General features: G+C 38.4%; 1 protein-coding gene across 1 annotated transcript in view; it reads right to left on the reverse strand.

The window, feature by feature from the left end:
• Window positions 1–718: 718 nt before the first annotated feature.
• The window catches only part of NRCAM (neuronal cell adhesion molecule), a 321,909-nt gene continuing 296,862 nt past the window's right edge, over window positions 719–25,765 (reverse strand). Inside the window, exons 28-30 of the mRNA XM_065938640.1 lie at window positions 20,119–20,250; window positions 19,059–19,137; window positions 719–6,743 (exon numbers count right to left, since the gene is read on the reverse strand). Of these exons, the coding sequence (XP_065794712.1) occupies window positions 6,506–6,743; window positions 19,059–19,137; window positions 20,119–20,250 (449 nt within the window). The 3' untranslated portion in view covers window positions 719–6,505. The remainder of the gene's footprint in view (window positions 6,744–19,058; window positions 19,138–20,118; window positions 20,251–25,765) is intronic.

Genomic DNA, 25,765 nt, shown 5'->3' on the forward strand with positions numbered 1-25,765 from the left:
TTGCCCCTAAAAGCTTCCTCAGCCCTTTTGTAGTAAATCCCTCCCCACAGCTCAGCCCCAAGCAACCACTGATATGCTTTCCATCATTGTAGATTAGTTTTGCTTGTTCCAGTGTTTCACATAAATGAAACTTGTTTGGATTCTTTCAGCAGAATGAATGACCTGTATCAGTAGTTTATTCCTCTTTATTGTGGTTAGTATTTCATTACTATAAATACTGGTCTGATGCAGCAGAATTTTTTTCTCTATGACCTGATGATGAACACCTCAGTTATTTCAATTTTTTTGCTGTTACGAAAAGAGCCTAGTTTCTTCTTTTCATCTCAGAAGGTAAATCCCTTCTATGCCTGCAGGTAGGAGAGAGGAGAGACTGGAGTGGAGGTTGACTCCAGTGTTGCCCTCAGGTTAGGATGCATCAGAATCACCTAGAGTGCTGTGAAAACACAGATGCTGGTCTCCACCCCCAGAACTGAGTCAGTGGATCTGGGGTGGGTCCAGGATTTGCCTTGCTCTCCAGGAGTGCTGATGCTGCTGTTCCGGGGACCATACTTGGAGAACCACTGATCTTGTGGGGTCTCCTGAAGAAAAACAACAACAGGAGGACGGGGAGGGGAAGTGACCTATCCTGTGGTGCTGTACTCATCACAAGGCTCATTTATACACAGCCCTGATCACTCTCAGACACACATAAGCGTAGGAATGGTTTGTCTTACAGCTTTATTGAGGTATAACTTACATTCCACAGATTCACTTAGGTATACAATTCAGTGATTTTTAGTAAATTTATCAAGTTGTGCCATTGTCAGCACTGGTCCAGATTTAGAACATTTACATCAATCTAGAAAAATCTCTCCTGCCAATTTACAGTAATCCCTGTTCCCATTCCCAGACAACCTACTTTGTCTTTATAGACTTGCTTTTTTGGACATTTGAGATAAATGGAATCTTGCAGTGTGTAGTCTTTTGTGTCTGGCTTTTTAGTTTAACATAATGCTACCCTTGGTCCTCTATGTTGCAGAAGGTATTAGTACTTTTAAAAAACTACTACATAGTATCTTATTTAATTATATGGATTCATTGTTTAATTGCATGGATAGACCACATTGTCTTTATGCATTCATTAGTTCCCAGATATCTGGGTTGTTGTTTGGCTATTATGATGAATGCTCCTTTGAATATTTGTATACAAGTCTTTGCATAGACAGATTTTTCCATTTCTTTTTCAGTACATACCAGGAGTGGAATGTCTGGGTGATAAGGTAAACTTATATTTAACACGTTAAGAAACGGCCAAACTGTTTTTCAAAGTACCATTTTATAATCCCACCAACAATGCGGAGTCCATTTCCCCTAGGTATGTAATCATTGTTTTTCACTGGGACAAATACAAGATAATTTGAGATCAACCTGTACGAAGAAATGTATTCAAAACACTGTTCATTAAATACTTCAAACGCACATACAAGAGTGTAGAAACATGTTTCTTGTCTTGTCTGTACATTAGAATCATCTGGGGAGCTTTGAAAAATTCTGATGCCAGGCTATGTCTCACAATGGAGTGAGTGGGCAGGCATGAGGACTTTCAATGCTCCCCAGGTGAGTCCAATGTGCAGGCTGAGTTTGCTCCTACTCAAGCACACAAACACAGGCACAAAGTTTGTTGATTAAAAAAAACTTTGTTGAGTCACTCGCTGAGATAATAGCTAAATAGATACAGCTGAAGCAAAACAGTGTCTCCAGAACACATTGAGTGAGGCTGGAGAGGCTTGATGGCTACAGAAATAAAAAGGAATATACTGTCTGGTTAGACAAGTCAGGAATCTAAGCACCATCTTGGATCTCTCCCTTTCCATCATTCTCCCATATCTGATCTATCACTCCCATTAACTTCCTTCCTAAATATCTTTAGAATCCACCCACTTCTCTCCATCTCCAGTGATATGATCTGGATCCAACCTCTATCATCTCTTATCTAAACAACTTCGAAGCTTCCAAGTGGCTTCTTATCAACCTTCCTGGATCCTTTCCAGCCCATTCTCGACACTGAATCCTATGAATGCCACCTCATTCACAAACAGATCTGGTCATATAACCCTTTTCTTTAACCTTTTTAATTACTCCCCACTTTCCACTGCACCATGGCTAAATAAAAAAACCTATCCTTCGGTGCTCAGGGCCCAAGTACGCTCTGGCCCGGGCATCTGCTCACGACACAAGGGCCTCTCCTGGGCAGTGGCTTTGTCCTGCCTTCTCCTCCTGGGTCCTACTGTCCCCCAGCTCCCAGCTTCTCGGGGAAGCCTCCGGACCACCCCGCACAGCTCAGTCTCCTCCATCACTTCCTCTCATGGACCCCGTGCCTTCCCCTTGCAGCATTTATACCTCCGTTTGCTTCTTTAATAGAAATACTCTGGGAGTATTCTTTCCCTCTCCTGCTTTTTCTAAAGCGAACAAGAAAAACTGTCTGTGCTTAAACTGTGCTTACTGTGTTAACCAGCCACAAAATATCAAACCACTTGTGGCAGCCAAAATGGCATGATGGGCAGAAAGGGGAGGGACCGTTTTAGGATCCTGCCGCTCCTTCGCAACCACCAGCTTGCAGGTGAGGTGTGTCTGGAGGGAGCCAGGAGGCCAACTCCTAATCCTTTCGCTCTGCTGATGGGCCAGCAGCCACCCGGCCACCATACCAGGAGGAAGATACTGATGAGGCTCATGGTGACACAGACGCGCTCCCTGGAGTTTGTGACCTCCTCAGAGAAAGCTGCCAACTCCGTTTCCCCCAGTTACAGCAGGCAATCATTTTCTGCATGATCAGACCCAGTCTGATTATCAGAGGTCCTTGGCACTATTTCTCCAGAGGCTGTGTTTTCCCGTTTTTTTTGTTTTGTTTCACATTGAATAAGGTACGGGAGCCCTCTGGTGGCAATCTGTAGAAAAATCTCATGAGCAGGAGAGAGATGCTTAGTTGGGGTGAGAAGTCTCAGTTCTTCACATTTCTTTCCTTTGCCTCCACAAGCTATTTCCAATTATTTTATCAGACATTAAAAGTAAACCAGGTTACACTGGGTTATATCAATTATCTAATGTCTTATCCAACTTGTGAAGTCAATTTATAAACATAGATCTTAAAGAACTGAAAGATAAAAAAAGCCTTGCTGAAATTACTTAAATTACAAAAGTAAAATTAATCATTATACTTTAAATTACAGAAATACCAATTACATTTTTTTTAGAATTTTCACATCTTAGGTCTTCAATACAATTTAAATTTACAAAAAAAAAAAAAAAAAAAAAAAGAGAGAGAGAGAGAGAAAAGCAAAGCAGGGCCATTATAAACCATCTGAACAAGAAGGCATCAGCAAACCAATGCTTTTTGTGGTCAGGCTTACAACTGGCCAGGCTGTGTTACTAAACAGACCTGTGACTGATGATGTGGCCCGAGGATGTAGACTGTGAATCTGGCCCATGGTATAGACTGGAGACCCTGACTTGCTCAAAAGTAAATGCTCTCCATGGTAGAGGGACTAAGGTCTACATAGGGTCTATTAGCATCGTTCAGTTGATGCACGTATCACATTGGTATCCAAGTAACTGTGTAGGGAGGGGGAGCTCTGTGCCAGCACAAGGTCTTACGGGTAGAAAGCTGGACCAAGGGGAGATGGAGGGACAAGCCAGGTCTTGGCTATTTGCAGAGCTGGACAGGTATGAGTCTCAAGAAGAATTGGGTTGCTGAGAAGAGGGTGGATGACACATCCGTCAATGCTACTTGTCCATGCTCAAGCTGTTTCATCAAGCAGGAGAACTTAAGGAATCCAGTTGTCATGGCTGGAGATGGCGGAGGTCCAGGTGGGCAGAAGAAAGGATGACAACAGGAAACAGGCTCATGGTGATCGAGCTTCAGGAAAGAAAGCAGCATCTAACTTCTCAGACTGTTTCTCCAAAGGCTGGTTAATATCTATTCCTGCTTTGCATTACAATGTTTGATATGCCCCTTTTATTAGCTCTTTTTCATATTGCTTAGCTTTTCATTTAACTTTTTCTCTGCCTTTTAAAAGCAAAAATCAAACTCTGTATTATATTTTAAAACATTAGGGGGAATTCCCTGTTGGTCCAGTGGTTAGGACTCCGAGTTTCCACTGCTGGGGGCCAAGGTTTGATCCCTGGTCAGGGAACTAAGATCCTTCAAGCAATGTGATGCAGCCAATAAATAAAATAAAATAAAACATTAGGAACTCTAGGTTTGAAGAAGTTAAGAATCACAAAGAGATCATGACTCTTTAATAGTTACTTTTTTGACGGAAATCCAGTCACATATGCCTATACTGTTACATATACCATTACTCGTACATTCATATTCCACTAGGAATATGATATATTACAAAAGAGAGAAGGACTTTTAAAACCACATATAATTTTTAATACAAACTCTGTTGCACTAGTACAGAAATGACCCCTTCATGCACAGATAAATTTAGCATCTACCATTGTAGAAGAGGAAAAACTATACTGTCCCTCACTTCCAACCCCCATACATTGGTAAATTTGAAGAAACTTATCTTTGTGCTCTCTGATGCCAAGGCAAGCCTGTCTGGTCTTTCTGGATTTCCACAAGAAAGGCTGATCTGTGAAAAGTGAATACTGGAGACATTAAACTATGTAGGGCCATCTTTACCTGGGATTACTTCAAACTGTGCTTCGGCAAAGATCTGAAAATTTCTTCTAGAAATCTGCTGTCAGTATGGAAAATAGTTCACTCTTTCACTTTCACAGCAAAAAGAGAAAATAAAACCCCAGAAGGCATTTAAGTAAATGCTTTCCAATCCCACACACTGTATTAATTAGCTAACATTTTATACAGTACAACATAAACATTGTTGGCATGTTTATTTGTATGTAACACCCCTAAGCATATAGCATCTACACTCTAAGTGTATTTACAAATTCAACAAAATATCTACATATAAAAAGCTTTACTTAAAATTAAACTTGATGCAAGTTATGAGAAACCAATTTATTGGCAAATGAAACTGAGCATTCCTTCAACCATAGGTTGCTATAGAATTTCATATGTGGAAGGAAACCATTTGATAGATATTATTTATGAAGCCAGTAGAATATATATGCTTATTTTCAAAACCACAGATGTAATCCCTTTGACTGTTGGCCTTGTTAGCACTTGTCAGATTTCTTAGATTCTGCAAGGCATCCATGTAATTTGCATACACACTGTTTAATGCCGCAGAGTTTCAAAAGCTGCCACATAGGTAATGACTTAGAGAAAAATATAATCCTGTTGGTTTGCTTTAGGCGTTTGAAATAACCTATGAAATAAGTTTTTAAAAAAATTTTCTACCAGGTTGACATCTTTCTTACTGAATGTGACTTGTTTTAATAGAAACCATAAGAGACGATAAAATCATCATATGCTCCAGTTGGTGACAAAACTTTTCTTTTTATACATATGGGGGAAAATGCTCCTTAAAATAAATTGTGTTCATTTTACTGTCACAGTTCCTTCTTTTACCCCAACATTGCCATCTTCACGAACTCTGCCATTTCCAAGTGACTTTTAGACAGTGACAGGAATCTAGGACTCCGAGTTGACTGTACCAAATGACATAGAAGGCAGTATGTTGTGGAATGCTTATCATCTGAAGGCACTGCATGTGTCTTGCCCTGTGCTTTCTGGAATAATTTTTGAAATTTAATTGGAGTGACCTGTTTGAGATTCTCTTGGTCTGGCACAAGTGCCAAAATGCATTGCGATACACATTGTTTATACCTAAAAATCAGGGAACAGAATGGAGAGAGGATGTAAAAAGTAGAACACTGTACCAATATAATACCTTGATGATTAAGAGGTCAATGGAGTAAGAGGAGCAAAGAGCAGGTAAGAGGGTCTCAGTAAGCATCAGCAAATGTACCTGTCATAATTAACTCATTTAGCAAGTATATATTTTATATGGTTCCTAACAGTCTCCCAAAAAGACTAATGATAGCTAGACATAGAGTCACCAATTTCACGACAATGTCCACAAAGACATTGAAGTTCTAGAGAATACTACAGTAACACTCTTGACAATGAAAACAGAATTCCTACTTAGGGGTTCAGCAGAGGAGAGTACCAAAGTACCAACCCATGTTTGAATAACATACACAGGTATATCCTTTAAAGGTGTAGCATTTTTCATGCAACCTATTGAACTGTATCCCAAAGCGGGTAGAAGGTGATCTGTTGATGATGTTGTATTATTATTATTATTTTTATCAGTTCTTAGGAAATCAAGATGACCTATGTTGAATGAAAAAGTATGCACTTTGCACTGCAGTTCACATTAAGATATCATTTGACTGAGTTACGTTCTTGCTTTGACAGTTCTCATCATATGAACACCCAGCAGCACATAGACTTTCTGCCTCTATGTTCATAGTATGAGAAGGCGGACAGACAAGTGCTTTTTAAGATAAACATTTGAGAAAAGCTGGATATTGGCAAAGAGCTCACAAATTAGACAAATGAATTCATGGCGTTGACAGGAGACGGTGCCTCTGAGCTTTCGTTTCCTTCAGCTGGTTCCTTCTCTTTCTTACCACTGTACTGTCCGATAAAGGAGCCGTCCTCATTGAACTGGCCATTCACTCCCTCTCCATAGTCAACTAGGCTATCATCGCTATCTTCCTTTTTCACAGTCCTGTCTGAAGGTGTTCGACTGCCTTTTTTTAAAGGCTTGTGATCTTCCGCATCACTGGAAAAAAAAAGATAAAACATGTTCATCAAGATGGGCACTTAGGTAAAATGCTAGGTTCTCAAAGATCAGGCATGCAAATTATGAGAAAGCATTTGGCGCCCTGAGCTTCTCCAGGCCAACCTAAGCACCAGGCGGCCTTCAATGACCGGAATGTGGTTGGAATGACAGTTGAGTGCAGAAATGGTTTAATCATGAAGTCTTCGAAAGGTGGGTGGCTTTGCAGAGTGATGTCAATATCAGTGACAGATTCTGACCCCTGATTTGGAAGCAACTCAGAAATTGTCACAAGCATTACCAAAGGAATAATTGAAAAAAGCTGAAAATCATCACTATTTTAGTAGAATTCAAAAGGGTGTAAAAGTTTATGGTAGAGAAGTTAGTATGTCAAACTGCATAATATCTCTGATTCTTTGGATATGAATGGAGAATGATTTTGGTTAAGTGTGAAATATGGATTTTTGTTTTTCTGAGCAAGAAGCAAAATCTTGCATCTCAAATCATTGTGTTATTGAGTGCAGGCCAGACTTGTAAACTTGAACCTTACCTTTCAAGAGACCTACACATTCCATTAAAGGGATGCAGAAGAAACAAATGAAAATAGCCTAAGAAAAAAAGCAAAATCCTTATACTGATTGTATACAGTATTATTTTTGATTAGTTAATGGGCAAAGATTTATTAATTTGGAAAGAAACATAATTTAACTTCAGGGCATTACATCTGTACTATTCGTAGTGTGTCAATATACTCTGACAAGTGTGAGTGATGCCCAAATGTAAAAGCCAGTATTTCCTGCCCTCGTCTTTACCCCACCACTCCCTCCTCCCCAGTGTGTTATGCAGCCGATCCATATCAGATGGTAATCTGAGGAGTGCAACTAAATAAAAATGTGTAGGACTCTCTATATATTTGCTTATGTCTCTGTTAAACCCCTAAGTATAACATCTGGAAGTAGAAGAGTAATTACTATATTTCAGAGCATTCACTCAAATGGTCATATAACTAGGTATGCATGCTGACCTAGTCCTTAACAGGTAATATTTAGTTTAAAAAATAAAAAGGAAAAAAAGAAGCAATGACATATTTTGTATTCTTTCAAAGAACAAAAATGGGAAACATAAACAACATTAGTTAAAAATTTTCTAAAGATTTCATGTAAAAGAGAGGCCCCCTGAGCTGTAATAGTTCACCTAGCAACTTGTGCTAGGACTTTACTGTTCCCTTTCCTTTGAGAAATAACTTCTTTCTAGCCAAGATACAAATATTTCATGGTATATGAATATTCTGGCCAATAATTCCTACTAGGGTCTCCAGTTTTTCACCAAGAAGAAAATTTCAACTGGAAAATAATACTGGCTTTATATGACATTGACATATACTATTGAAAATTACCTGTGTTAGCAGTTCACAAGTGCTTGTCACAAACTGAATAAATGATATTATCACTGTTGTTAATAAATAACCGGGGAGGAATCACAGAATTTTGGAATGGCCTGTGTACGGGAAATGTCAGGAGTCATAGCAGCCAGTCTCCAACCTGGTGGAAGAATAACTTGCAGATTTTTGGAATTTAATCATTAGCTTCTAAGCTGTGCTTGAATACTTCCTGTGAATTATTGCCTATAACTTGGTGAGAAAATTCCACTGATGAATTTAAAGATGAGCGGAATTTTGTTACCTTGATCCCAACTATTAGTATCATTCTGCTTTAGAGAACTAATGTTCCAAGGTGTACACTCCAGGAAATTCTAGTCTACTACGTTACGTTGATTCATCCATCCACCCATCTATCTATCCACCCACCCACCATACATCTAATAAATGTTTATTTAGCACCTACTCTAAGACAGGCTCAAGTCACTGGAGATACAGCAACAAACAAAATAGACTAAAACCTTCACTAAGTTTACTTTTTGGAGGGGAGAATACAGACAATCAACATATTTCAAAAATTAGTTACAGAGTGTGTCAGAAGGTGATTAGTGCTATGGAAAATATAGAGCTGAGTAAAGAGAATGGAGGGTGTCAGGGGAGGGGATGGAAAGTGGACATTTAAGTAGGATTTCCAGAGGGGGCCTTGTTAAGAAGTGATGTCTGATCAAAGACTTAGAAAGAGTTGAGTTAGTCAGGTAGACAGCTGGAGGGAGAGTCATTATGACAGGGGTAAGTAGTGCAGATGCCCTTAGCAGAGCAAGCCTTTCTAGGAATGGTGAAGGAGCTCGGGGTGGGACAGTGGAGAGGGGGAGAAGGGGCGAGGGGGAGAGGGAGAGAGAGAGATTGAGATTAAGGTAAAGAGGTGATAGATCAGGCCATGTAAGGATCTGTCTCACTCTGAGTGAGACAGGAAGTCACTGGAGGGAATTCAATGGATGAGTGACCTGATAGGATTTACATTTTTAAAGGATTAATGTCATCAGTATTGCAAATAGCCTACCCTAGAGGGAGGCGTTGGTGAACTACACCAAAACAGGACTGTGCCCATTTATTATGTATTGTTTATAGCTGCTTCAGTACAACAGAATTGTAGAGTTGCCACAGAAACCCTGTGACCTGTGAGGTCTAAAATACTTATCATTGGATCTTTTACAGAAAGTTAGCCAACTCCTGCTCCAGGCGGCCAGGGAGATTACTGTGATAATTCAAGAGTGAGAGGACTGTGACTCGGGATAGAGTGGAACACTGGGCTGCTACAAAGTGGTATCACAGACATATTCTGAAGACTGCCCCAACAGGACTTTCTGATGGGTTGGATAGGAAAGAAACAGAGAAATAGACAACACCAACATTTCTGATTTGAGTAGCATGAAGGATGGAATTACCCTTACTCTGGAATGCAGCATGTTTGGGCTAGAAGACCAGTGGTCCAGTTTTGGACATGTTCAAATTTGACATGTCAGAGGAACCATTCATTTTGTGAGATAGTATAACACTATATAACACTGATATCTAAAACCAACAAGAACACTTTGAGAAAGCAAAAGTAACATTACAGGCTAATTTCACTTAGGAACACAGATAAGAAAATCTCAAAGAAATCATGAGCATATAGAATTTAGCAATTGACTAAAAAGAGAATATAGCATGACCAGGTTGGGTTTATCCCAGGAATGCAAGCTTCAGTTCAGTTCAGTCGCTCAGTCATGTCTGACTCTGAGACCCCATGAACCACAGCACGCCAGGCCTCCCTGTCCATCACTAACTCCTGGAGTTCACCTAAACCCATGTCCATCGAGTCGGTGATGCCATCCAACCATCTCATCCTCTGTCATCCCCTTCTCCTCCTGCCCTCAATCTTTCCCAGCATCAGGGTCTTTTCAAATGAGACAGCTCTTCGGATCAGGTGGCCAAAGTATTGGAGTTTTGGCTTCAACATCAGTCCTTCCAATGAACACCCAGGACTGATCTCCTTTAGGATGGACTGGTAGGATCTCCTTGCAGTATAAGGGACTCTCAAGAGTTTTCTCCAACAACACAGTTCAAAAGCATCAATTCTTTGGCACTCAGCTTTCTTTTTAGCCTAACTGTCACATCCATACATGACCACTGGAAAAACCATAGCCTTGACTAGATGGACCTTTTTTGGCAAAGCAATGTCTCTGCTTTTTCTTTTTTAAAATTTTTTTTTTTATTAGTTGGAGGCTAATTACTTCACAACATTTCAGTGGGTTTTGTCAATGTCTCTGCTTCTTAATATGCTGTCTAGGTTGGTCATAACTTTCCTTCCAAGGAGTAAGCGTCTTTTAATTTCATGGCTGCAATCACCATCTGTGGTGATTTTGGAGCCCAGAAAAATAAAGTCAGCCACTGTTTCCACTGTTTCCCCATCTATTTGCCGTGAAGTGATGGGACCGGATGCCATGATCTTAGTTTTCAGAATGTTGAGTTTAAACCAACTTTTTCACTCTCCTCTTTCACTTTCATCAAGAGGCTCTTTAGTTCCTCTTCACTTTCTGCCATAACGGTGGTGTCATCTGTGTATCTGAGGTTATTGATATTTCTCCCAGTAATCTTGATTCCAGTTTGTGCTTCATCCAGCCCAGTGTTTCTCATGATGTACCCTGCATATAAGTTAAATGAGCAGGGTGACAATATACAGCCTTGACGTACTCCTTTTTCCTATTTGGAACCAGTCTATTGTTCCATGTCCAGTTCTAACTGTTGCTTCCTGAACCGCATACAGATTTCTCAATAGGCAGGTCAGGTGGCCTGGTATTCCCATCTCTTTCAGAATGTTCCACAGTTGATTGTGATCCAGTCAAAGGCTTTGGCATAGTCAATAAAGTGGAAACAGATGTTTTTCTGGAACTCTCTTGCTTTTTTGATGATCCAGAGGATGTTGGCCATTTGATCTCTGGCTCTTCTGCCTTTTCTAAAACCAGTTTGAACATCTGGAAGTTCATGGTTCACATATTGCTGAAATCTGGCTTGGAGAATTTTAAGCATTATTTTACTAGCGTGTGAGATTTGGTGAGACGAGTACCATACCAATTGTGTGGTACCTGGAGCATTCTTTGGCATTGCCTTTCTTTGGGATTGGAATGAAAACTGACCTTTTCCAGTCCTGTGGCCACTGCTGAGTTTTCCAAATTTGCTGGCATATTAAGTGGAGCACTTTCACAGCGTCATCTTTCAGGATTTGAAATAGCTCAACTGGAATTCCATCACCTCCACTAGCTTTGTTCGTAGTGATACTTCCTAAGGCCCACTTGACTTCACATTCCAGGATGTCTGGCTCTAGGTGAGTGATCATACCATTGTGACTATCTGGGTCATGAAGATCTTTTTTGTATAGTTCTTCTGTGTATTCTTGCCGCCTCTTCTTAATCTCTTCTGCTTCTGTTAGGTCCATACCATTTCTGTTCTTTATTGTGTTCACCTTTGCATGAAATGTTCCTTTGGTATCTCTAATTTTCTTGAAGAGATCTCTAGGCTTTCCCATTCTATTGTTTTCCTCTATTTCTTTGTATTGATCGCTGAGGAAGGCTTTCTTATCTCTCCTGGCCATTATTTGGAACTCTGCATTCAAATGGGTATACCTTTCCTTTTCTTCTTTACTTTTTGCTTCCCTTTCTTTCCACAGCTATTTGTAAGGCCTCCTCAGATAGCCATTTTGCTTTTTTGCATTTCTTTTTCTTGGGAATGGTCTTGATTCCTGTCTCCTTTCCAATGTCACAAACCTCCATCCATAGTTCATCAGGCATTCTGTCTATCAGATCTAGTCTCTCTCTCTCTTTTTTTTAGACCTAGTCTCTTAAATCTATTTCTCACTTCCACTGTATAGTCATAAGGGATTTGATTTATTGTAGCATTAAAACACCAATTCATGTAATTCACCATTTTTGCAAAAGAAAGAAAAGTTTTTATGATTATCTCAGTAGATTTAGGAAAAAAGTTTTATGGTAAAACTTTTACCATAAAGGTAAAAATCTGAAAAAAAGACTTAGGAAAAATGTTTCATTCACAATAAAACCTTAATATACTAGGGACAGAAGTGTCTTTCTTAAATGTGTCTATAAGAAACCCTGAGTTAATGTCATTCTTGATGGTGAATGTTGAAAGTTTCTTGTTTAACATCAGAAATAACAATTCTAATCAAAACTGAATTGGAAATGCTAAGCGACATGATGAGAAAAAGAAATAGAAAGCGCATGTATTAAGAAAAAGAGAACCATTATTATTCATAAATAGTATGATTGTGTATATAAAAAATTGGAAAGAACCTACAGGTAAACATTAGAATAAAAAGAGAACTTAGTAACATTGCTTAATATCAGATTAACATAAAAGTAGGTTTGATCTAAGTACTTGAAAACGATTGGAAAATGAAATTTTAAAAATAATTCCATTTAGGATACCACAAAAATACAAAGTAGATAAGAACAAATCCAACAAAAATATGTGTAAGATTCCCATGAAGAAAAGGAAACTTGCATTCAAAATTATTAAATAAGAGGTAAATAAATGGAGGGATATACCATAACCATGAACAGGAAGACCTCTGGTAAATGTGTTAACTTTCTTTACATTGTTTTTAAGATCCAGTTTATTTCCAGTAAAAACACAGTAGTCTTTTATATGGATCTTGGCAAGCTGATTCTAAGACATATAAGAACATGAAAAGAGTCAAGAATATTTAAACATTTCTTCAGGAAGAATCACAAAGTTGGAGGACTTGCCCTACTAGCTATCAAGACTCACCCCAAGCTACTATATTAAGACAGTTTAGTTTTGGTGCAGAGATAGATAAACTGATGAGTGGAACAGAATATCAGACCCTGAAATGGAAATACAGGAAGATCTTTTTGTTGGCTTTATTCCTACATCAAAAAAATTTTAACATTATCCTATTGGAAAATCTGGGCTTTGCTGCTGGCTTAGGTGGTAAAGAATCCACCTGCAATGTAGGAGACTCTGGTTTGATCTCTGGGTTGGGAAGATTCCCTGGAGAAGGGAATGGCCACCCACTGCCGTACTCTTCCCTGGAGAATTCTACGGACAGAGGAGCCTGGCAGGCTACAGTCCATGGGGTCACAAAGAGTCAGACAGGACTGAGTTGCTAACACACACACACATTGGAAAAATTTTTTTTGTAGCAACATTTTTAGAAAAATGTTAAAAAAATTATTTTTTTAATTTAAAAAACGTTAAAAATGTTAAAAAAGTTAAAAAACTTTATTTTTCATTAAAAATTATTTTTAATTGGAGAATAATTGCTTTACAATGTTGTGTTGGTTTCTGCCATAAATCAACATGAATCATGCTATTATAACTGAGACAACTTTTAAAATCCTATTTTCCCACTATTTCCTGGTAGCAAGAAATAGAATTGACTTTTACATTATTTTTGTATTAGGCAGTGTTACTAAACTCTCTTGTGAACTCTAAGATCTTCCTGCAGATTTATTTGGATTTTTACACACATAATCGCACCAATCATGAATAATGGCCAGCTAGTAAGGGGCTCCCCAGAAACATCATTTCCAGTTTAATGGCCACACGTGTGTGCTCAGTTGCTCAGTCATGACTGACTCTTTGTGACCCCATGGACTGTAGCCTACCTAGCTCCTCTGTCCATGGGAATCTCCAGGCAGGAATACTGGAGCGGGCTGCTGCAGTGGGTGAGAATCTATAGCAACATGGGCTGTGCTTGAAAGACAGGAAGTAAGGAAAAGGGATATTCTCACAGTATTTCCAGGAAAAGCTGTTCAGAGGCGGCTCAAGAAAGACGTGTGATATAATGTCCTACTTCAGGAATTAGAATCTGGTTAAATGAGAAAAATATAGATGAGGCACCAGCACAGCGCCTGGCATATGAACAGTACCTAACAAATGAAAATGCCCATCCACCTGGCATCACACCTCTTGGCTCCACTCCAGACTCCCTGCCTCAGAGAGACTTTTTCCTATGAAATACCTTGTATAACACACACACTTAGAACTTTCCAGATGGGATGGGTGGTGACAAGTCTGTGATGAAGCTCTGGATGAGTACCTGCGTCTTTTGACCTCAAAGATGAATTCTCTAAAGACAGAGTAAGTCAACTGTTTTTGACATTGTGCCAAGGGAAGCTGCTTGGTCAAGTTGCAGTATGAAAGGGTAGTTTCCCAAACAAGAGGAATTTAGAAGCTACAGAAGATCATTGAAAAATCATATCCTTATTTAGCTATGTGGTATTTAAAGCTTAAAAAAAATCCATCCATGTTTTTATGAGAATTTTTTAAGGACAGGAGGTATCAGATGTTAATTCTTAGCCTGGAATGGCAAAGATGAACACGTTTCCAAAAAAGTAATAAAATCATCATAAAATAGTACATATAACCACAAAATATGTTTTTGATACACATAATCATAACAGTCATGGATAATGATTATCTTTATTCAAGGCTATAAGTTGTGCAATGGAATGGAACCTTCAAAACTCAGCTCCTGCATTACTCCCCCTGGGACAACTTCTTGTGCCACCTCCTTCAAGGCCACGCACTTGGCTTTGGCTTCCTGTCCCTGCTCCCTTGGCACCTTGGCTGTATCCCTTCCCTTTCAGAGCACTCTTTACACTATGCCCAGATTGTCCTTTTACTTCCCTGCATCCCTCCCTCGACTATTAACTAGTGAGATAAGAGTCTATTGGTTTTAAAATCTCCACAGCCTAGAATACAGTAGGCACTCAATAAATATTGGCTGAATGAATTCATTGTAAAGTAACACTAAGAGTGTGCATTTTAGAATTCTTTAAAATTCTAACATTAACATTTTTTTCACTTTTTTTTCATCAATTTTATGATGTCAGACAAAGCACTGGAACCAATTCTTTCCTCTTATCCTAAAGAATCAATTTTAGAGAGCTCACTTTTTAAAAATACCTGTGCACACAGAAAGTATCCATTGAAAGCCTGCAAAGTAAAAACGCAGCAATGATGGATACATCTGTGATCACTGGGTCTGGTTTTCCTGTGGTCACCACCTTACCATGGTCAAATCATGCTGCAATAATTTGTGACATTCACAAAACAAACATTCCCTCTAAAAGTCCGTCACTGTTTATACTGCTCATGATCAGTTTATGTCTCTGAGCAGAATAAATCTAAAATATATAACATGTATAATATATGTGCACATCATCCATGCCTCATGAACATGGGTTAGCATGCGTGCAACAGGGTCATGTTCATGTGACAAGACTCCCATGCCAACAGCCTCCATTTATACTATGAGTTCACTAACCATGGTTACATGGCTTATGACCTATGTTCATTTTGGTTTTTAAAGGAATGGATCTAAAGAATAAAAAAATACTTACACAGTTGACTGCATTGTTTCTCTGATTTTTCTACATGTTAGTAAGGATGCAGATCCTACTGTCTGTATAATCAAAGAAACAAACAAAGAAAGCTGCAGGCTTCTACCAGAGGGTGACTGTTTGGGGGTGGGTGTTGGAGTGAGAGTACAAGGTTACAGCATAGGCAAAAAACACCCCATCAAATTTGGCCATTGAAGTTCTATCCCTTTTGCACTATGAAATACTCCCTGGCTCAGAGCCAATCATATAGAAATGGTTTCATCCTCAAGCATGAGATTAAGCAAATCATCAGCAGAATTCATTAACATTTAGGCAATAGCCCTGATTTTGTGTGTGTCTGTGTGTGACAGAATATTAATTTATTTTCAGAATGAAAAATAATAAGAATAAATAAATAATACAGAGCTCAAAAACTTCTAGAAGGTGCAAAATACAGAAGGGTCTCTTGTGATTGTCACTCCTGTGACATTTAAGTATATTACTTAAAATTCTATAATAAACAGTTGGATCCATTTTCATTCATGTGCCACCTATGGAATGAAAGGGTTTTTAGTTTCTTCCAGTAGAAAAGAAACCAAAGGAAAAAAATTCGAGGTCATGCCATAAGTCATAAGACAAAGCCACATCTGTAGCAAAGGGTGGCTGGGTGTTTTGGGAAGTGATTTCACTTGTGGGATTGTCCTTACGAACTTTCAGCTTCAATGAAAAAAAAATTCACTGAGTTGTGTTTCAGGTTTAAGATACCTGTCAGAACCTTCTCCTTTGGCAGTTCCCAGATCTATGGAATTTCAAGTTTGTTTTCTTCACACATGAACCAATGAGCTTGTTCTTAATAAACCGAAGGAAAAGTCTTTCTCTTCTGAGAAACTCAAGGCATTAGCTAAAAACAGCTATTTGAAAATACTTCACAAACATACCATATATGAATTAACACCATGACAAAGAAATATGATCAAAGAAATATAAACACAGTGATAATGAGGTCAGTAACTAATACTCACTGTGTACTGCTCTGAAACCCCAAGTCACATTAAAACTCATTGGTAGATAGTTCGTAAAGGAGCACAGAAATCAGAGAACTAGAAACCTTCGGAGATTATCTCACACTTGAACAACTCTGTCATTTTATAGATGGAAAAATCTGACACTTGGATTAAATGTCATATCTAAAGAAATCAAAGGGCTAAGTTGACAGCAAAATTAAGTCTCTTGATTCCAGATGAGTTCACATTCAACCTCGATTACAATCATGTTTTAATGGAGTAGGCAGCAGAGGGACCCTGAGAAAGCCTTACTACATTAGATCATGGTTTCACATAACTATAAGAGCAAGTTGACATTTGAAATGCACAGAGTGAGCAGTATGTTGCCAGATTAATTTGGGCATGATAATGTAGGACGGAAATCCATCACCATGTGAAGAATATATGAAGAGCGATAGTTTGTTTTTGGTTTGTGCAAATACATAACTTTTCTGGGCTATATCAAAAATTTGGCTTTATCACAATAAACAGCAGTGCATATATCTTGGGTAGAATTCTAGTCATGGGAAAACTAAAAATAACAAGTTGTTTAGTCATTCTGGACTCTCTTACTTTATAGGAGAAATATGTAGGAAAGTGAATGAAATCAGCAAAGATTTCAACTTATCCAGTGTTAAAATGTGGCTACCCTCGGCTGCGGCCCTCTGCAGGGTGCTTTAATGCATTAATATTACTTTGTGGATGGACCAGTGGGGATGCTGAATGAGGTTTTCATACCCTTTCAGTCTTGTAGTCAACATCTGACATCAAGACAACCCTCACTAGATGTTTTTCTGTATCCTAAGATCCAGAATTTTGAAGTTTTAAAAATCACAGTCACCTCTTCTGAAAAGGAGATTACAATGAAAGCTGAGGTGCTGAGACACACAGGCAAAGCACTTATATCTGTGTGGAGACTGGTGTGAATCCAACTTTGTAAAAAAACACATAGTTTTTTTTATCAGTTTACAAATTTCTTACCCTTGGCTTTATTTTGCCCCTTGTGATGTTGACATGGTCATACCAAAAATGAGCTCTAGAGGTAAGTAAAAATGAATATACATATCTTCTTTATAAATATCATCTGGCAATCACAAACAGTGACACATTTTATTTTACCTAAAAGCCTTTTCTTCTGGCGAGAGAGAGTCTCAATACTGGCCCAGTGCATATTTAAGATTATACTTTATGTAATCAAGAGGCTTACAGAAAGGAAGAACAAAGTGTAAAAGCATTTTTGATTAATAGATGCATTTTTTGGAATACCAAAATCCTAATGTTTTAATTGAATAAATATATCTTTTGTTTCAGTTTTAAATGCATCTAAAACAATTATTTATCTCTCTTAAATACCTATACCCCCAGGTAAGAAAATCTTTGTTTAAACAGCTTCTTTCTTTTTTTTAAAACTATTTAGCACATAGGTTACATTACATTTGTCCTTAATGACGGAGCCAAGCCAAGAACATTTTATTTACCAAGACCTTGTGAATTAACACACTGCCTCCAGGGCTGTGATATTTCTTAATAACTAAGAGCTTCTAAAACAACCTAGTCATTGAAGTAAAGTGAAGCGAAGTGAAAGTCGCTCAGTTGTGTCTGACTCTTTGTGACCCTATGGACTGTAGCCTGACAGGCTTCTCTGTCCATGGAATTCTCCAGGCAAGAATACTGGAGTGGGCAGCTGTTCCCTTCTCCAGGGGATCGTTCCAACCTAGGGATCAAACCTAGGTCTCCCACATTGCAGGTGGATTCTCTACCATCTGAGTCACCACAGAAGCCCAAGAATACTGTAGTGGGTAGCCTATCCCTTCTCCGGGGAATCTTCCAAACCCAGGAATCAAACTGGGGTCTCCTGCATTCCAGGTGGATTCTTTACCATCTGAGTTACCAGGGAAGTCCTCCTAGCCATCATTTCATGATTAATAGGAGGGTGTACAGGAACCTGTTTCAGTTAAAAAAAAAACAAACCCTTCTAATCCAAGATGAAAAGAGTAACATCAGTTTTACAAAAGCGCTGCTTGGAGAACGACAGGGATAGTTTGCTTTATAATGCAGGTTTATAGAGCACTGTTGTTTTAACTCTTATTGTAACACTTGAGTTTTTCTATGTTTATCAATTATAGCAAGGGTCTCCAGAAAACAGGTCAGAGTGGGATATACTCCACCTCCAAACCTATTACTACAAAGGAAATTTATAATGAAAAGTGAGATACTTTTCTTGTCTATGCCATGCAGCTGGTGGGATCTTGGTTCCCTGATCAGGGATCAAACTCAGGTCCTGGTAAAGTGCCAAGTCCTAACCAAAAGTGAGATCACTTTAACTGTGAGGGATGTGTAAACATTTATACACGGAAGTGTTTCTAAACTAATTTTTGAGATAAACAGGCAGTTCCAGGCAGAGCATGTTGTTGGCTGAATCCCATTCTAGGCAAGACTGAGTGTGATATCTGTGCAGGGAGAATGAAGGGTGACAAAGAAGCAGGGGGCTCACCTGTATTCTCCAAAAGTGCCATCATCTTCCTTCATAGGCTGGATTTCAGGATCTGCATGGGCATCTTCCTTTTCTTTAACTAAAAAATTACCAAAAAAAAACATTATTATCTATTGATCCTGTGTTTCCTTATTCAAAATCTTTAGGAGTACACTCGATGAGATATACAGCAGTGGGGAAATTATTCTATACATCATAGACGTTACGCAACCAGATGTATCATGTGGTCATGCATTTATTTACTGGCCCACCTCCCCAGTCAGGGATCAAATGTAAGCCATGGTAGTGAAAGCCCAGACTCTTAACCACTAGGCCATCAGGGAACTCCCTATGCATATATTTTGAGTATTAGTCTCTTGGAGGTAACCTAGAAGAATAGAACAGGTTAGAATAACCTATAATATTTTGCTAACAGATAAAGTTAACCTCATGAAAGCATTTTGGCACAAGTTTCTTACTCACTTGATAGAAGTCTTAAGTTTCTAAGATTTCCCCCTATTTTATCAATCTATCTGTTAACTATATTCATGGGTACAAGTTGCTTTGGAAATCTATTCTTTTGTAGATTTTTTCCCCCCTGTCACTGAAAGGGAAATGGCCAGGTAAAAAGAAAATAGAAATTCACTGGATCTATTAAATTGAACAAAACATTAACCGTGTAGGGAAAGCCCTATTACACACCATGATATCAGGATCCAATTCATGCATTACTTCCTTCAGAAAACTTCATGTTTTCCTTCTGCCCCTGCCTGTTGGTTTTAGATGCTATTTCAGCACCTATGACTCATGTGAAGCCTAAGGAATCAGAATCACTAATATCTTCAGAGGACAGATTCATTTGCTTCCCCAAGGTGTCTTTTGACCCTTGGCAAGTTTTAGGCTTCCATTACATACAAAGGGATCGGCAAGTGTCTGAACAGAATGCCTGAATGTATGGCTCTGGGGAGATACACTTGGTGTATCTTCTTAGGGTAGTCTCTGTGATGACTCTCATGATTTCTTTTTAGTTTCATGGATTTTCATGCATCATTAGAGGGCAATTTCAATCTTTGTTTCTTACCTGGATATTTACCACCTTTGTTTCTTCTGATGAAGCAAACAATCAGCAAAATTAAGATCAGGAGAGCGACAGCACACATTAGACCAATGAACCAGCCCTGAGTTGCTATATCCACCTGCCGGCTTGCCATCGCTGAAAAACAAGTCAATGGTGTCAGTGCCAGTGGGTTAAGGAGGAGATGAGAAGTGTTGTAGCTTCTTGCAGTAAAAAACTGCCATGTACATGAGCTTTTATATATTTTACATGTGGCCCCACACTGGAATCTGCCAATTACCAATCAGGAGTTACATAAATATTCAACTGGTGAAAAATCTTCAACAATTAAGAAAATTCAAATAGAGAAATCTTACTGTTAACACCATTCAATGCTAACAAACCCTGCTGAGCATTGCAGTTATTTTCACTATATATTTTCAACAGAAACATAGACCCAAACCAATTAAAACATTTATTGTTTACAAGATAAGTTGTATTGTACAATGATAAGAATAGATCATTTGAAACAGAACAGAATGTATACATCCAATGGAGTATTTTTCTTTCAAAGGAACCACTTTCAGAGGCTAAAATATCATTGCAATAATGTTGCCATTTTCCCTAAATGTTTTAGAAACTGTCTGTTAAAAAAGAAAACTTTCCACACATGAAACCTGTCCACATAAGATAACCAATCTTACTACATCATGTAACATCTCAATTTGTACACAAAATATTCCTTAGATTTATTTTTCATCTCATTTGCCAGAGTTCTGAAGGTGCTGGGGAAATTTCTGAAAAATCTTATTTACCATAAAAGGATCAACATGTAATATTCAATATGATTCAGGATCCAATCCAAAAACTATTAGGCCTATCTTTATCAGTGGTATTACTGGAGTAAGTGACCAGTTTAAAGAGAAAAATACTCAATCACATGTGTACATATTAAGTATTCATCTATTCTGAATCAAATAATGTGAAGCCCTTTATTCAGCCAATCACAGTATGCAAATCTCCTAAGAAAAACACAGAAAAATTAGCATTTCCAGTATTGTTCAAAAGTGTCAATCAAATGGGACAAAGTGCAGCATCAATGGCTATTCAGAAAAGCCCTTGAGAATTTGTTTCAAGACAGTGGTATAAAATTTTTTTTAAATCTTGATTTTTTTCCCTCTTTTTACCTTAATCAAGGTAAAGGGTTTTCTCCTTTTTACTGGTAAGAATGCCTGTATATCATTCTTTTAATCTGATTGAATTTCTTCTGAATCCATTAACATGACTGGGTTAGGTGACTGTGATTGCTGGATGCAGAAAGAAGCATGGCGACAAGTATCCCAGGCTACTGTATGTTGCAAAAACAGCACTTTATTGCCTTTTTTCTCCACTCAAAGGATAGGGAGAAAAATGAAATGCTTAAAATCAAGTGTGAAGAGGAATGTGAAAAATTATGTAGATGCGTGTTGAAGAAATAAAATGAGAAGTGAAATACATTCTTTGGAATATGAATCAAATTGCTGGTACCAGTCCCAGGAGCTTCTTGGGCCTCACTGCTTGGAGGGCTTTTGAGTTGTATCATCACTAGATACAACTGAAGCAGGAGTATGGGCAGGACTCCCCTTCCATACAAATACCATAACCATCACAGGGAGGATGAAGATGAGGATGATGATAACGAGAAGTAACATTTCGAAACTTACTCTACACTAGGCACTGTACTGAGGGCAAAATCTCATTCAGTCTTCACAAAAATCCTTTGAGGTAGGCATGAGGAATAAACTCAGGCTCAGAAGGGTAAAGACCTTTCTGAAAGTCGGAGCTTTACCCAAGACTGTGGATTCCAAAGAACATGGTACCAGCCATTGCACACTACTGCTGTAATGCACTGGTGCTCAGGTATCAACTCTACAGAAGTCTTTACAGAGAATAAAATGTTGTAGGGACTTGCATCTTTTAAATATTTTAAAAGTCCATCACTACACAAACTCTGGCAACGTAGTTCTGTCAGTTTACACATGGTCTCTGATTATGCACATTTTCTTCAAAGCTGAACCAAAAATTAACTGATATAAGTCTATGGAGCCTTTGCTTGAAGTTACAGAGTCCTTGTTTTTTAACATGCTTAATGCTTTACAGCTCTGTAATAAATACTATCTGCATTTACATTTTTCATCTAATTATGTACAACTGATGAGGGCAAAATGCAAGAAGATACTCAAGTATCAGCACAGACATTGTCTTAGGAAGATGCTGACTGTCAAAACTGAACTGCCAATTGGTGGTTTGTGGTTATGCAGCTATGCCCAAAGTGGAAATGTTTCTTGACAGCTGATAAAGGAACCCCAAGTTGACTTTGAGTTTTGCCTCTATGTCTAAAGAAAAAAAAGTATGTCTCACTACCCCATTTATTTAAGACTGGGCAGACACAGGATGTTAAGAGGTGCATGTGTATGCATGCTCACATACACACATTCAAGTGCACCAGAAGTTGATATAAAACAAAAATTATGTAAGTGAAAAGAGCTTCTGTTGATTTCCCATCCACATAAAAAGGAATATGAAGTCCAGAATGACTATAAGAGACTTAAAATGTTCCCAGGACAATCCAAAATCATCTTAACTACAAAGGTACATATTACTACAAATCCAAGTCATGGCCACCATTATGCATTTCTCTCTCTCTCTCTCTCTCTCTCTCTCTCTCACACACACACACACACACACACAATAAAGGCTGTGAGGTTTTTTCTTCTTGAAAAAGAGTTAGTAGGATTGTGTAGGAGAGCAACAGAGGATTGTCCCTTTATTTAAAATTTTTACAGGAAAAATCTATTCATGTATTAGTTGAATAAGCCATATACAACACAGTAAACAAACAGATAGACCTAAAGAATATGAAAACAGAAAAGAAACCAGAGACATGAAATTGATTTTGTTTCCTAGAAGTTAGTCTTAACAACCGTCTTCTCTATCACCTTGCTTGTTGTCTCATGTTTAACCTGTGTTCTGTGGGAGTAGGTCTTTGAGGAAAATGTCCTTGAGTACTTAGGATCATAAAACAAACATGGAAGATAACAGACTCACAGACTTAGGAAATAAACTTACGGTCACCAAAGGGGAAAGATGGGAGGGGGGATAGACTGGGAGTCTGGAATGCACATATATACACTACTATATTTAAAACAAATAACCAATAAGGACCTACTGTATAGCCCAGGGAACTCTGCTCAACATTCTGTAATAACTTAACTGGAAAAAGAACAGATACATGTATATGTACAACTGAATCACTTTGTTGTACACCTGAAACTAAAACAACATTGTTAATCAACTATACGCCAATATAAAATAAAATAAAATAAATTTTTTTTAAAACATGGAAGAAAAAGAGTAATACAAATGGCTTTTTTTTTTGAAGAATCCATTATGTATAAAAGTGACCTGCTGAAGAGTTAAAATAGTTAGAAATGTTTAAAAAGGGAAAAAAATTACTTTGGTCAAAGTTTGGAGGCAGTTGACCCAAAAAAAAAAACCCAAAAAAAACAAAACCAGAACCCACTGGGGGAAAAAAAAACAAACTGTTGGGCCCAGTAAAATTTAATCTGTTTTAAATCTTTTGTGAAAGGAGAGAAGAGACTCAGTGATTGGGGGAAAGAGGGGAGAAAGCAAGAAAAGGAGGTAGGAGTCTTAACAAACGTGAGGGTAAGAAGCACAATAGCAGGATACCATCTCGAGTCTTGTTTTTCAGTGTGTGCCGTAAGGAGAAAACTATGAAATAGACCTTAGGGACTTCCCTAGTGGGCCAGTGATTAATACTTCACTTTCCAATGCAGGAGGGTACAGGTTCAATCCCTGGTGAGGGAGCTAAGATCTCACATGCCTTAAGGCCAAAAAACCAAAACATAAAACAGAAGTAATAGGGTAACAAACTCAATAAAGACTTAATAAAAATGGTTCATATCAGAAAAATCATCAAAGAAACAGATCTTAAAAAACCAGTATCAAAGAAAGAGACGGTGTCATGAAACAAAAGCACAGGTGAAAGCTGAGTCTAGGTTTCTAAAATGAACAAAACTCAGAGAGAAGCAGCTCATTCACGCGGAGAGTTAAAAATTCAGCCAGGATGCTATGTTTCCATGCCAGGCACCAGCATTTGCACCTTGAGATCTAGTTGGAGGCATGAGAATCAAGAGTAGCAGAAGATCATGAACCCTACAGTTCATCCCACAGCCCTACAGGATAGACAGAGAAACTAGGAGGACCAGGAAGCTGGATGAACAGCATCTGACATCCTAGAGCTCATATGTTAAGTAAGGTCACTACGGTTTAATGGATGTTTATCCCCTTAACAGGGAGGCTTGGTGTGCTGCAGTCCATGGGATTGCACAGGACTGAGCCACTGAACTGAACTGATTCTCTTAACAGTTACATTTACATGTCAAAGGTGACAATAGATGGTTGTGGCCTTATCCTATTCTCCATTGCTGACACACAAGAATGGCCCGCCCCTGAGTGCTCATCTTGAAACTTACTTTCCAGCTGCTGCTATTATTGTAGGTATAACCACATCAAAGACAAAATTGTCTTCTAAAGGGTTTGGTTTGCTCTCTGTCCTAGAAAATGATCAAAAGAAAAAAATGCCACAACTTGATTTTGTGGATGGAATCTAATTCTAACTAGATCTGCAAAGCAGGAGTATAGGGGACCATGAAGGGTCTAGAATAGATGGAAAGATGTTCCAAGAGCTGAACAGAATGGTCATTTTTCTTTCTTTTTTTTTGACCAATTTATTTTTTTCCATTTATTTTTATTAGTTGGAGGCTAATTACTTTACAATATTGTAGTGGTTTTTGCCAAAATGGTCATTTTTGCTGCTGTTGTTTTTGCTTATTTGTTGGCCATGTGGGATCTCAGTTTCCTGACCAGGGATCAAACCAGTGCCCCCTGCATTGGAAGGCAAAATTCTTAACCACTGGACTGCCAGGGAAGTCCCTGAAAAGTGGTCACTTTGCAGACAACCTGTTCCCTTGGGGATGTGGGCCTCTGTGGCCTTGAATGGTGGGTGTAGAGAGAGCTTATTCTTGGTGTTGAAAATATGAGCTCTCCTGCGTTCTAGCTGGGTGATAGAGCAGGCCTTTCACCTCTCATTACAGGTCGTTGACATGGGGTAGAAGTGGGTAATAGTCTCCTTCACAAGATTGTTGTAAGGACTGAATGAGGAAAGCCAAGAAAACTGTTTGCCTAGTTGAAATTAGCACTGAATAAACGCTAACACTAGGGCTGTTATTAGCATCCTTACTCTATATGGACAGAATAGCTAATTGAGCTTTTAGTATTTTGAAATTAAAAGTTCTCGGTAATAACAAACACCTTGTCCTGCTGGCTGTGAATGGCAATTCCTCTTTTAAGTTTAATACAGAATTTTCCTAGAACTCTGTACACTTATGGATATGAAAGTACAAAGAACAGAATGACAGGAAAATATTTTTCCTTAAGCATTATGATTTTAGCATATGAATATTTTCATACGGTATTTTAATACTACATTTATTTAATAAGTTCTTAAATATTACCTATGGTTTTTCCTTTTTTTAAACCACTCATGTTCTTTTCTACATTAGAAGAAATGATTTTAAAAATCATAAGGCTTGGGTAAGGAAAGACACACAAA

This window comes from Muntiacus reevesi, chromosome 6 (assembly GCF_963930625.1).
Source record: "Muntiacus reevesi chromosome 6, mMunRee1.1, whole genome shotgun sequence".
In the NCBI taxonomy this organism is placed as follows: Eukaryota; Metazoa; Chordata; class Mammalia; order Artiodactyla; family Cervidae; genus Muntiacus; species Muntiacus reevesi.